The following is a 14561-nucleotide window of genomic DNA, read 5'->3' as shown; positions in this document are numbered from 1 at the left end:
TTGGAAAAAACTTTGCACTCCAAAAATCCAAGGTGGTTTGGGTTTTAGGGAATTGGAAAATTTTAACCTTGCACTCTTAGGCAAACAGGTGTGGTGCCTAGTGCTAAACAAAAACTCCATGCTCTATAAAGTCTTCAAGGCAAAGTTCTTTCCACATTGTTCGATCTTGGACAGTGAGGTAAAAACTTCATGTTCATATGCTTGGCAGAGTCTCCTAAAGGCAAGGGAAGTGGTAAAAAAGGGAGCATATTGGCGGATTGGGGACGGATCACAAGTACAGATCCGGGGGGATAGATGGCTGCCAGGTTTGCCCACCAAGCACATTATATCTCCCCAGAAAAATCTACCTAATAATGCCAAGGTATGTGCCCTTATTGATGAGGATAACCATAACTGGATTGAGGATAGAGTTGTGCAGGAATTTCTCCCCCATGAGGCTCAAGCAATACTCGGCATCCCCCTAAGCTATAACCGAACAAATGATACTCTCATATGGGCTGGTACAAAGTCAGGAAATTACACAACAAGGAGTGCCTATAAATTGCTATCAAATTGTCCTGACCCAACCTTACCTGGTGCATCGGACCCCTCTGCCCAAAACAGCTGCTGGCGAAGAGTTTGGACTCTTAACGTCCCAAACAAAATAAAACACTTCATTTGGAGAACATGTTGTGAATCTCTGCCTACAAAGAAAAATCTGCTCATCAGGAAAGTTACACGGACAGCAATCTGTGACCACTGCAATGAGGAAGTTGAAGACACAATTCACGCGCTTTGGGGATGCCAAGTGCTCAAGGAAGTATGGTGGAATGAACACTACCTCAGAAATCAGCTATCTACACGATATGTGGATTTTCGGGACTTGTGGACAGGTATCATAAACTCTAAGGTACCCAAATTGGCTGAGAGATTTGCTTATGTTGCATGGAGCATATGGCACAAAAGAAATGCAACGAGAATGCAGTCCAGCTCACTCCCTTTCTACCGGATCTACCAGGACATGTGTGACAGGCTGCAAGAATTTCAGGCAGCACGGGAACTTGCCATACCAGAGCAAATCCCAGTGGGACCTACTCATTGGTCACCACCTCAACGTACACAGTCCAAAGTAAACTATGACGGTGCTCTGTTCCATGATACCAAACAAGCAGGGATCGGTGTGGTAGTTAGAAATTCAGGGGGAACAATACAAGGTGCACTCTCGGACAGATGTTGTCTTCCCATGACTGTTGATGAAGTGGAGGCTCTAGCTTGCAGATCAGCAGTACTTTATGCAATACAGCTCGGACTTGAAGAGGTAGTGTTTGAAGGTGACTCCGAAACAATTACCAAGGCTCTCAATTCAGACTCGCCCTGTCTAAGCTCTTTTGGCCATATTATTGATGATGTTAAAAGTCTAGCTTTGAATTTTGCTTCAGTATCTTTTATCCATGTAAAACGTCAAGGGAATGCTGTGGCGGATAGACTGGCCAAGACAGCAAAGTTTTCCCCTTGCCCTCGCCTCTGGTTGGATGACATCCCTAGTGATGTGCAAAGACTTGTACTTGCTGATAAATGCTTTGTTGATTAATAAAAAGGACGAACTGGTTTCTCAAAAAAAAAAAAAAAAAAAAAAAAAAAAAAAAAAAAGATATAAGCCATGAGCCCATTTCATGAAGTGAAAAGGATTGTGATCCGAAAAGCATGAAAAGTTAGGGTAAAAAGACTAATATGGGTGGATTAATGAAAAATTGGACATATTAGGCTTTTAAGTGAACTTAACTCAAGACCCATTCATTTGACTTTATAGAATTATATTCATGTGGGGCATGTTGTGGAGTAAAATTGCATCACATAGGATCAAAATTATAAATGATGTATTCTTTGTGCAAAATGAAAGTGTGGTCCAACCCAAGTAGAAATTATTATATTATACTTGCTTATAGTGTGTAGCCTGATCGAGCTTCTTTTTCTTCAACTTGGGAATTACAACTCATCTCTTCCATTTTTCTGTGAGTCTTTTGGAAGAATGAAAATAGATTAATTTTCTCATTGTTATTTTCGGTTTTTTTAGGCCTAACCTCTCTGCTCTTAATAAAATCCCCATATAAACTAATATATATTATAAAATTAGATATTCACTGTTTAAATTATATCATTCCCATTATACACTTCTAGATTAAATTAGACTTTAGAGTAGAATTTTTATGTTGTATTAAAAAAATTACAACCTCCTCAATTATTAAATTATTATATAAAAAATAATTAATTTTTTTAAATTAAAAAAAATGAAGATTTTTTTTGTTGGTAAAAAAGTTAAAACTTGTAAGGGAAAAAAAAAAAAAAAAAAAAAAAAAAAATCAGCACAAGGCAAAAGGACAACAAAACAAAGGCAGACAAAAGAGGTCAGGGGAACCAAAGAAGGAGCTCATCTCGGTGTCCCTCTCTCCCAATTCTCTCTCTCTCTTACACACAAATTCCAAACCCTAGCTTTATCCGTAAGTACATACTCTTTCAACCCCTTATCTCTCTCTCTCCCCAAAACGTCGCTGTCCGATCCCAAAAACCCTAACACTACAAATTCGAGGCTTCAATTTTCAACCCCTAAATGTACAAACTCGGAGCTTGAAGAAGAAAATCTAGGGTTTCCGCTTCTGCTTCAACAATTTTTCAAAAAGCTTTGATATTTCGGGAGAGGGAATTTTTTTTTTTGTATAAATTGTAAATTATGTACAGAGATCGAGTAGGTGGAGGTGGAGGATCGTCGAGATCGGAAATGGTAGCTGGCGGAGGAGGAGGACCGTTGGATCGAAAGCGAATCATCAACGACGCGCTCGATAAGCACCTCGAGAAATCGTCGCCGTCCACTTCGAGAGTCGGCGGCGGAATCAATAGTAGTAGTAAGGACAAGGAGAGAATCTCTGTGCCTTCCACTTCCACCGGTAAATCTCAGCAGCATCAGCAGCTCGATCATCGCGATTCTCGTTCCGCGTCGCTTTCGAAGAACAAGTGCTCCGATGGTATGTATTTTATGTGTATACAATTTTGAACTCTGTGTATGTTTTTTTGATCTGGGTTTGTTGATTTTTGTTGGTTTCAGCTTTTGCTTGGTAAATTGGGGTTAATTTGTTGTTTTTGTTTCTAATTATGTGTTGTCTGAATTCTGAAGTAAATTGCTTGTAGTGGGCTAGTGGGGTATTGGGATTTAGGACTGAAAGTGATTGATGAAGAAAATATGTGAGTTGTAGGATCTGAGTTTGCTGAATAAAGTGGTTTGAACTTTGAAGTAGGTATTTGTTTAAAGTTTAGTGTTTATGATTATGTTAGTGTGAATTATGGATTGTTTAGAAGCAAATTTAGTGTAAATGAGATCTTAATTTAGGAAAGTTTTAGTTTTTATCCCCGATTATCGATAGTGGAATTTTAGTGATAGAATACGGTGACATGTAATAGCATGTGTCTTAAGCGCCTGAGCAGGAGTTGGGTTGAGGATTTCGGTTGTTTTTCCATATAATGTAAACTTTCTCATTCATGCTTTGTTAATTTATGTTTTTTAAACTTTCTATTGGGTTTGGGTTAATAAAAAAAAGTGCTTTGAAGTAGGTGCTTGTTTAAAGTTTAGTGTTTGTGATTATGTTAGTGTGAATTATGGTTTGTTTAGAAGCAAATTTAGTGTAAACGAGATCTTAATTTAGCAAAGTTTAAGTTTTTATCTCCGATTATCAATAGTGGAATTTTAGTGATAGAATAATGTGACATGCTTGAGCTGGAATTGGGTGGAGGATTTTATTTGTTTTTCCGTATAATGTAAATTTTCTCATTCATGCTTTGTTAATTTCTGGGTGCTCCTGTAAATATGTTAAGTTTTCGAGATAATTTTATTGAAGTGTGTCAGCATTGAATTAGACCATTATGATTTCTCTCTATGTATATAATCTGTGAGTGTATGTATGTACATTGTTTAGTGATGTATCACAATTTCAATATGATGTAATTTGGATATGGATTCTGTGATGCATGTTAGAACTTATAAGTGAAGGAAGTTTCAGGCTGTTAACAAAGTATGCAATCAGGTGTAGTAGGAAACTATTGAATCTCATGCAGTTGTAACTGTTTATGGAGGGGTGCACATAGGTCGATCCGGATCGGGTTTGGTGCCAAAATGCAACGCAACCTGATCCCTTCGGGTGGAGAACTCACTCACCTGCTTCCATCTTATGGTTGGACAAAACCGTGCGGACCCCACTTTCACGTGGGCAGTAGGCATTGGGCTGGTCATCAGTTTGGGTTTTTGGGTTGGGTTCCAATTTTCCCCAAATAAATACTCTTGAAATTTTTCTGATCAACACAAAAGGACAAGAAAATTTTCTTTTACAATAACTGTACTTAGTTTAAATTTTTCTCAATAACCTGACAGTAGATCAAAACATAAATTTGATTACCTGCACTTTCTACATTTTTCTTAACAACCAAACAAAATCAAGATTCAAAAAATCAAGAACACAGCAAGAATCCAACAAGGCTCAAATAGTCATTTTCTCTTCTTCCTCTTCATTGTTTCAATAAGTAAACAAAACGGTCTTCAAAACACTGAAACGAAAATAAAAACAAACAATGGAGAGGATAGGTGGTTGTAGACATCGGTGAGCCTATCAGCCTTAATCTTTCAATTTTGTCCCTTTCAATTGCCATTGGTGAAGATAGAGGCCAGATGGGTGTAGATGTCAACGAGGGGTGCAAGTCAAGCTAGTGTCCACACCTTGCTGGAGTGTTGAACTGGATCAGACTATTCAAGTGGAAGATGGTTGTATCATTGTTAAGAATAGATATCATAACAAAAGGTTATGTGGCATTTAAAAGCAAGGTGAAAAGTTAGTTCGTGGAATCAAGACTCACCGGTGACCAACTGCATGAGTAATTTACTAAATGTAAAGGGAGTCATCTAGCATTAGCACTGCCCCTTGTAGATACATTTTGTACTAAGGAGGATGGTCTTCCATCCTATTTGTCAAACAAGTGGGATGAAATTCCCCATCCTACCTCCTCCCTTCTAAGTGCAAGGTTGAGGTTGAGGTCTTGGGTTCAATTCCTATTGGCTGCATGTATAACTTCCTAATTAAAATAGGTTCCTTATCCTACCTTTTGGCCTTTGTTTGACAAATAGAATTGCTTTCTATTGTCTCTTGATCATAATTCACGTAATAGAGTATCATCCTGATGTTTTAGTATATAGTATGAAGCTCAAGTGTCCTTGATGCTCATGTTCAGGTATGGATTTTTGGGGGTTTTTTTTCCATGTACTTCTGCTTAGATCTAACCTGTAATAAAAGTGAAAATAATTAGATGTTCCCTGGTAGCTAAGAAATGTACTTTACCCCCCCCCCCCCCCCCCTCTTTTTGGGGGGGTGGGTAGTTGGATTCTTTTTAATTACATTTTGAGAGTAAAAAAAGTGTTACATCATGTGAAGAAACATAAAGAATTTTAGCTATTTTAGTAGTCTGATTGAAAATTTTTAATAGGTATTTTCACCTTTTTGGCTGATGATGACCTTGTTTGCATTAATTTCAGAGGAATCTGAAACAGACAGTGAAGAATCGGATGTTAGCGGTTCTGATGGAGATGATACATCGTGGATTTCATGGTTTTGCAATTTACGAGGAAATGAATTTTTCTGTGAAGTTGATGATGAATACATCCAAGATGATTTCAATCTTTGTGGCTTGAGCAGTCAAGTTCCTTATTATGATTATGCACTTGATCTGATTTTGGATGTTGACTCTTCTCATGGTAAGAACTGTCCTGTTCTAAATTGTATTTAGGTTTATGCATTTTGAAATTATCTCTTTTTGCCAACAATAATTTGATAATTCTGCATTCTTGAATTCCTAAACAATTTCAAGCGAATGGGTTTTTATCTCCTCATACTTGTAGCTTTTGTCAACATAGATAAGTTGCCCATCGACCCTTTGAGGGTGATAAGGAAGCAAGGGTTTGTCCTTGGTGCTTATAAATGAGAATCTCAAATATGTACTCTTGATCACTCATCTTATTCTTGTGACCTCTACAAGTATGAAGTAAATGATATAAATTTTATATAATTTTTGTTTTTGCTAATATGTCATGGTGTTGTTTGGAAACTGCATTAATTATACAAAGCATTGTTTCATGGTTTCGGGAAAAAAAAAAAAAAATCTCAAATCTGATTAACTTTATCTCTGCATGTTTTTGTCATACAAAAAGGATTTCTCTGATTTATGATTGCTAGGCTTAAAAGGTGTTGTTTAGCAAACTACTATAATTTTTTGGTCTGATTCTAGATGTAATGAATAAAAATATTTTAGCATATCGACAAGCTTTATTTTTGTTTTGTTGTGATAAGGAGTTATCAATCTCAACTATTTTGTCGTTTAGAGTTTTGGAAGTAGGAATTTGGTAAGATCTATTGCCTACAGCATGTAAGAAACTGAGATCATAATGTCTTCCATCTCAAACCGTGTCTTTATTTAAAAAAGTACTTAGTAAAGTACATCCAAGCATTAATGTGGGTGGTTCTGAGTGAAATTTGCATATCAATGAGTTGTCCTCTGTATCTACATTTTATTACCTGATATCCATTTCAACAAATTCAAGTGACACCTATGACTGATTTTAAAAATATCTTTTATTGTTATAGTAAAATTCTGACCTAATTTCTGCTTCCAAGTGTGTGTGTGTGTGTTTATGTGAAGGATCTTGCCATTTCGCCTTATTTAATGGTATGGGTATGGTTTTCAGCAGGTGACATATTTACTGAAGAGCAGAATGAATTGGTTGAATCAGCAGCAGAGATGCTGTATGGTCTGATACATGTTCGGTACATACTCACCAGCAAGGGAATGGCCGCAATGGTAAATTTCTGAGCCAATTTATACTTTATTTGTTTCTTATGTTTCTGGTTGAGTAAAACATAGTTAAATCTACTACAGTTAGAGAAGTACAAAAATTATGATTTTGGAAGATGCCCCAGAGTTTACTGCTGTGGACAACCCTGCCTCCCTGTTGGCCAATCAGACATTCCCCGCTCAAGCACCGTAAAAATCTACTGCCCCAAATGTGAAGATATCTATTACCCGCGATCTAAGTACCAAGGCAGTATCCTTTTATTGCACTAGTTTTTACTTGTTTTGAAACTTTGTTTGCATTTTGCCTGCATCTGCCTGAACATTGAATTCTCATTGATAGATTTTTCTTCTGCTAAATGTGGTATGTCCCAATTGATTAATATTTTGTTATTATATAACTTAAGTGTGAAAGAGGGATTTTTACTTTGACCTTCCTGCAAAGTGAGCTATGGTGTTTCCATCTGGATGAAATTGTATGTAACAAGCTAATAAATAATTCTTATGGTTTAGACATGTGACCTCCTGAATTCAAATATATTGGTCGGTATGTTATGTATAGAAGTACAAATTAAGCTATATATCATGTGATTTCTTGTTCTCATCATCATTATCACTTTATTGCTATGTTACATGTGGTTAAGCTGATCTAGTGCCTAAAAATAGATTTTATATTTATGTCCTAAGGATCAGTAGTAACATTTTATAATTATTCACCAGTGAATCTTTAGTTTAAATTTACTTGATGCGCATATATCTTTTGGGGTCCAGGAGACAACCTTGGAATTCTTGACCAACAGGGAGAACATTCATAGAAAGGAGGGCTCTTATGTAATTTAACAAGGCTTGTTAGCTTAAAAGATGGAATTGGGGGATCTGTGGCTTGGCTTTTTTATTAAATGAGTTTGGACAATTCATTTGAGCTTTACTTGTGTTAACAAATGAGTGAGCCTAGGCAAGCATCAAAACAAGCCAAGCCTGACAGGACAATCATATCAGCTCATTTTCTGCTCTGGATGTTGCCATACTGCTGCTGGCTCTACTGGTGCTAAAGCCACAATTATTCTAACTGACATTTGATTCTTTGCTGCTTACCTTGCTGATTAGCCTAAAACCTGGAGTTCCAAGTTAAGCTATATGTTTTTTTAGGCTAGTGAAGAAGCTCTTAGTCTACTTATGTTTTAGCTTAAGTTGATTCAGAGTAGGCTTACCATTTGCGATCCCTAAGCCCAGAGCTGTATACATGAAATCTGAATCACCTCAATCAGTATAATTGCAAAAACTAATCATTTTTGTGCCAATAATCTTAAGCTATATATGATTGGTGGTTAGAGATATAGTATTGGACATTTTGTGTAGTGCACTTGGAGTTTCCATTTGAATTGTTGACTGATAATGGGTGATTGTGATTTCCATTAAATAGTTCTTCTTTGTTTTTATCATTGTGCTAAAGACTGTTGATGTGTGTTGAGTAATTGTGGTTGAATGTATGAGATGTTCCAATTTTTGCAAGTTATCTTTTTGACAAAATTTCCTTGACTTTATGAAGATATTGATGGAGCATATTTTGGAACCACGTTTCCCCACTTATTTTTAATGACGTATGGACACCTAAAGCCGCAAAAGGCGTCTCAAAGCTATGTTCCAAGAGTTTTTGGCTTCAAGATGCACAGGCCATGACATCAGAGGTGCAAGTTACTATTTGTGTTGAATTGTTCCACTGTTCATTTGTGATGGTTCTCATATTATCTCATGCTATGTTGTTATATGAATGGCTCTAACAAGCGAGATGAAATGCAAGAGTACAACAATTGATTCACAATGAAAATGTTTAGAGTGAAAATTTGCCTTTTAGCATAGCAGAACGTATATTTTTATTTTATTCACGAATTTAACAGAGCGTTTGTAAGCTTCTCTCTTTTTCTAGGTTTGAGGATATGTCAAGTGTTTTGTAGTTTCCTTTGCTTGGGTTATCTATCACTATTTCGTTGTTGAGTATGCATTTATTTCATCTCAAAACTAGCACTCGAGGATTCTAGGAAGGGATTAAAGTCCTTTTGTTTTTTGTTGCTTTCGGTGTCTGTAGATGTAAATCATGTAATGCTGTCTGATGCCATTGATTTCAGTGAAAATCAGGTATGTGGGAATATTTTTTTTTTAAGTGAGGGAAAAGGATTTCAGAGTATTTTGAGTACCTTTCTCAAATAATTATTTTATTCCCTCAAATTGGGGGAGAGGAAATATTGTTTAATGAATTTGTGTACTTGCCTTTGTACCCGTTACAATTTATTAAAATTTTAATCATGTTCAAACAACATTTATTACTGCTCTAATCTAATGTCAATGTATACGATCTCTTGTCTTGCTTCTTCTGCTAACTAGTTTAGGCCCCTTAGCCTATGTAATCTGATCTACAAAGCAATCTAGCTAATAGGCTGGAACCTCTGTTTCCAAATTAATCTCTAAGTGGTAGGTTGCTTTTATTTCAGGTAGGAATATTCAAGATACCATCATTCTTGCCCAAAGAAATAATGTATACTATGGATGATGAATTGTTGAGTGGGCTTAAAGCATAAGATGGAGAAGACTTATGATAGACTGGAATGGCCTTTTAGCATTCATGTCCTTCGATACTACGGCTTTTTAGAGTTTTGGATCAATTTGGTTGTCCAGCATCCTCACCTCTTCTCAATTCTCATAAATGGTGGGCTAGTAGACTTCTTCACTCCTCTACATGGTATTAGGCAAGGAAACCGCGTCTTTCCTTTTTAATTCATCTTAGCTGGAGAAGTTTTATCTAGATTGTGCCAACATGCTGAGTTTCTCTTTCTATTTCCCCACTTGCAATTTATCGATGATGTATTATCTTCTTGCACGCACAGGAACAAGAGCTATCACATTTTTAAACTTGTTTGCAAAAGTGATAAACTGTGAACTTAACTACATAATCTCTTTTCTTAAGTTTTAATGTTCCTGGAGCTGACAAATTGCTGACTATTTTTCTTCTTTTTTTTTTCTTCTCCACCCTATTATCTAGTCTATTTCTTTCCAAACTTCTAGACATTTCAGATCTTTTAACAAAGAGAATGAAACACATTCATCTGGTCGTATAATTTTTTATTTGTGTGGACACGTTTGTTTGGTCAGTAATTTCAAGCGGATTTAAGTTAATTTGTGTAAGTAATTTTGACAGAATACATATGCTCGGTATGCTCGACTTTGGAGTCAAATTTGCTAATTATTTATGAGTCAAATATCCAAACCGAATTAAGCCCCAGGTGAAGCTGAGCTCAAGCAGGTTGCAAGCTGCTCAGCTCATTTGGAGCTGTTGACCTCATCTAGCAGATTTGTAGTGTCCTGGAGCTCAAGAGTCAACATGATTAATCACATGTCTTCTAGAAAGAAGTCACATTTAGTGTAACCAATAATATGTTGATTTGTCAAGAGCCTTGCAACTTATTTGATTGACACATTTTGTTGTTTTCAAATTCAAAGGAGATATTCATGGGTCAAAGTCAGACCATTTGCTCTCCTAACTAGCCTTGCCTCATAAATCTCTTTATTAATGATCATTATTCATTCAAAATAAATCCTCTACACTTGTAATGTTCAGGTTATCCAATTCAGAACCTTTTGAATACAGGTTTTTCAGCCTTGGATTGAGACTCTCTAGAGTTTCAAAGGTAACTCTATCATCAAAATCTTAAATTTATATATTCATTATAAAATAAGTAAATTGTATGTTACCATATTATCATAATTTAATTCAACTACAAAATAGATAGTGCCAGTGTTTTGTTAAATATTGATGTAATCAAACAAAAAATGTTGATGACATAGCAAAATTTAATACACTAATTTCATAATAGATAATGAGTAATTCTACAATATTCTGGAAGTATAATAATGTTATATTTTTTTCTGTCACATAATAATTTGTCCCATTAATTCTTATTCCCCGGACTCAGTACCCAACTAATGAGGTGACTAGTCACTTTTGGCGAAACTCCTTTTCTTTCAGAGAGGAGGGATTACAGCACAAAATGTACTTAATTGATTCACGACACAATTATATTAAAACGCTAGTATGAAATGTAATCACCACTGTTATGAAGTCCTAAAGGCCTCAAATATACAATTTTGGGACACCATAGTAGAAGAGGACAACAGTTTCTATGAACCAGACTGTCCAAACAGTAAAAGTAAAAATCATTTTTGACCTTACGTTTATATTTTGGGAATAATGGAAAACGAAAAGGATATATATATTTTTTTATTTTTACAAAAAAGTTGTATTGTCTACTCAATCAACTAACTGGCACTGAAAATTGAGGCAGAAAAATCATGATTTGATGGGCGCCTATTTAAGCCAAAAACATATATAGTATGTAGTAGTGGCTCTTCTATTATATTAAAGAGGTAAAAGAAATTTCTTAAAAACTTGTTTGGAGCTTGCTAATGTTGTAGCTAATGTAATATTATGGTTCATAGCCAAAGAAGCTTAATCATCAAATTTTGTTCTGCACGCAACATTCAATATATAAACACATTCATGGCATATGCTTGGAATGATAGGGACTTGCATTGTTTATAGTATTCATCACAATATTGGTTTTGGTAAAAAAATGATGCAACCTACTTGACTAATGACAACTTAATTTTAAAATAATGAAAAAGAAAAATAATAGTATGAAATGACCTTAGCTTTCACTTCTTTGAAACTTTCCAAAGAAAATCTGCTTCAGTGCCTCTATCTTCTCCCACCTTCTTGACAAGGAAATCAAACTCTCAAATGCATTGACATCATTTTGTGACAGCAACTTTCTCATTTCTCTCTCTCTCTCTTTTAATAATTAATTTCTTTTCTACCTGTTTCTTTGTCTGCTGTACATGTTCAATTCACCAAATTATATAAGGAAGTCACATCAAAAAATTATATAAGGTAGAACTTTTGCTTTTTTTTTTTTTTTTTTTTTTTCTTTTTTTTTAGTATCCCCTCTCTTTTAGGTTGTGATTCAAACTAGAATAAATCTAGAGTTTATTAAATTCATGCAAATATGATAAATTCCTAAACTTTTCAGAGGAAAATGTAAGTCTATGCAAATACTTAAATATTAATAACAATAAAGTTTAAATATTTGATATCTATAACAAATACTTAAATATTCAAGGGCACTCATGGTTGGTTGTGTACTTGCAAATATTCTAAATTGAGGAGTTCATGTTTTTTTGTCATTCATTTATTAAAAAAAAGGGTTCCTATCAACAACAAAAGCATGTAGGGAGACTATATACTTGTGAGAAGCTATATTTTTTTGACTTGTGATGAGGTTAATTATTTAGCTAATTAGTTGTAACCATTGTTTTTCTTTGGTCAATAAATTACTAGTGTTTAGGGTAATACATTTTGAGAGGGAAATCACTCCAAAGACTTTGGCTTAGCAAAGTTATGATCAATACTTCCATAGAATCCGTTTGGTGAGATGTTTTGAAAGATTAATAGAGTTTTTTTAAACCCAAAACTCTATTTTGTAACCACAATTTTTATAGTTTTTTTTTTTTAAACGCTCATTTTAAACTCAAAACACAATTTTTCAACAACTTATACAAAAACACCCATAATCTGTTACTATGTACCTAATCCTGTAAATTTAATTACAATCCTATTTTCTACGCTATTGATCAGCTAAGAGGGTTAATTGGAGGCCCTCTAAAGATTAAGTTAATTCTAAAAGATTATGGTGCTTTGCTTTTTGGCATAGAAGTAAAAACTTTGTGTTGTATAAAGTCGGCAAAATATGAAAAGGAAAACAAGAAATCAATATCCCAATATGGCCAAATGGATCAAAAATTATGAAATGGCTGAGAAGTGTACTTCTTTATTCTTTCATTGTTTTTTTATTTGAGAGGGGAGTGCACTGCTTTACTTAACAACACAAAAAACAAACAAAAAAAGTCTATTGCTTTCAGAATTTGTTTACAACTGGTATCAATTATATATATTTAGATATTTAGATATTTATATGGTTCAACTTTGGGGAAATCGACCTTTTTGGAAAGTCGATCTTTCCGAGTTTGGCCATGAATACGACAATTTTCATTAATAAAGAACTTTTTTGCTTTAATATGTTTTTTTTTTTTTTTTAATTGAGAAAAACCTTGAGTTCCCTACACAATAAATAAATATATTGTTGGAATAATTATTAAATTCATTATGTCTCAACAGTTAAACTTTTAGGACAATTCTATTCTTTAGGAAAAAAAAAAAATTTTTTTTGAAACGATTAGTAATTTATTATTTTATTATGATTAAATGATAGAAATAGAGAGCACAGTAAAATTAAAAACTTTATTTTATACAGAAATTTAACTTTTCTACAACGTCCTATTGTATCTCTAACATCTTTTCAATGGCTAAAAAGTATGCTTACCTTTGTTTCAACTGGTACATCATACAGCCTTTTATTTCATTATACTTTTTTTTTTTTTGGAACCCTATCAATATGTTAAACACATGCTTGTTAAGCCTAATTTTGACCTAATTAAAAGATGATTGGACCGTTCTATTGGCCAGCTAAGAAGTTTAACTTTTTCCCAAGAACCTAAAGACAAAAAAATGATAAATTTAAGAGAAGAAAGGGAAAAATATATATAAAAGAATTGTTAATCCATGCTAAATTTGAAAAGGTTTGGGTTACATTTTCATTATTATGTATGGATTGTGGCTAATTTTTGAGCTTGTTTGATTTGGTATGGTTTATTTTGTTTTAAAAATAAATTAAACAAAGATAATGTTGTATTTATGAAGTTTTAAAAGATATTAAAAAAAGAAGAAGCCAAGCCTGCAAGACTTTTGCTTAGTAAGATTGCCAGGTAAATGTGATTGCATTGCTTTGGTTATTCTTGAATGGACCAAACCTTTTGAAACCTAAAAAGAAATTATGATCATATATCATTAAATATTCAGTATTTTAATAAAAATTAATAATATATATACATATATATATATATATATATATTTTTTTTTTTTATGAATTTCATAAATCTTATAAATTGTGAACTCTCACCTTAAAAGGAATACTTTGACTCTCAATTTACTTTTTATATACTTATATTGTTTGTTTGCATATCATTTCCCCAAGATTTTATTTTATTTTATTTTATTTTAGAATAAGTTGCACCTAATGTAATTCTTTGTTATATTACAACCGTTCTTAACTTTTAATTAAATTAATAATTTAAAGTTTTAATTATTTGATTACAAATTTCATTATTTTTAAGTAACATATAAAAAAAATAGCATGTAACACATGCATACGGATAGATACATTTAAAATTAAACACAATTTTTCTCATAAAAATAGAAATAATCAATCAATTTTTATTTTATTTTTTAAAGTAAACATAATTAGTCACATTTTAAAAGTTTATCTTTGCTAGTGAAAGGTGGGTCTCCATCTTCTCCTAGGTCGTAAAATAGCCATCCCTTCTCTAAAGGTGTCTTTTGTCCCTAAAGGTAACAGGTTTACCTTCAGGCTTTGAGGTTTCTTTTTTCGGGGATTGGGAAATAGTTTTTTTCTTAGTCTCTAAGATGGAAGACCTTATGAAATCATGGAGTTGTCTTACTCTTTCAAAAAGTGAAGGGTCTGACCTTTGACTGACAGAAGAATAGGCAGTAGTGGAGTTTATTCTCACGGAAAAAT

General features: G+C 33.9%; 1 protein-coding gene across 4 annotated transcripts; it reads left to right on the top strand.

Moving 5' to 3' along the window:
* Nucleotides 1-2367: 2367 nt before the first annotated feature.
* Nucleotides 2368-9862, top strand: LOC115986464 (putative casein kinase II subunit beta-4). 4 transcript variants are annotated; one of them, XM_031109494.1, is made up of 6 exons: nucleotides 2368-2999; nucleotides 5549-5767; nucleotides 6758-6867; nucleotides 6946-7108; nucleotides 8408-8546; nucleotides 9348-9862. In XM_031109494.1, exons 1-5 carry the CDS (start codon nucleotides 2708-2710, stop codon nucleotides 8536-8538), a joined length of 915 nt encoding a protein of 304 aa, XP_030965354.1. In that variant the 5' UTR covers nucleotides 2368-2707; the 3' UTR covers nucleotides 8539-8546; nucleotides 9348-9862. The 4 variants fall into 4 exon arrangements, with proteins under 4 accessions (XP_030965354.1, XP_030965353.1, XP_030965352.1 ...); XM_031109493.1 differs by having other exon boundaries at nucleotides 6755-6867; XM_031109492.1 differs by having other exon boundaries at nucleotides 2369-2999; nucleotides 6946-7111.
* Nucleotides 9863-14561: the final 4699 nt, after the last annotated feature.

This window comes from Quercus lobata, chromosome 4 (assembly GCF_001633185.2).
Source record: "Quercus lobata isolate SW786 chromosome 4, ValleyOak3.0 Primary Assembly, whole genome shotgun sequence".
In the NCBI taxonomy this organism is placed as follows: Eukaryota; Viridiplantae; Streptophyta; class Magnoliopsida; order Fagales; family Fagaceae; genus Quercus; species Quercus lobata.
Note: the sequence above shows the minus strand (reverse complement) of the source record. Positions and strands in the feature narration are given on the sequence as shown.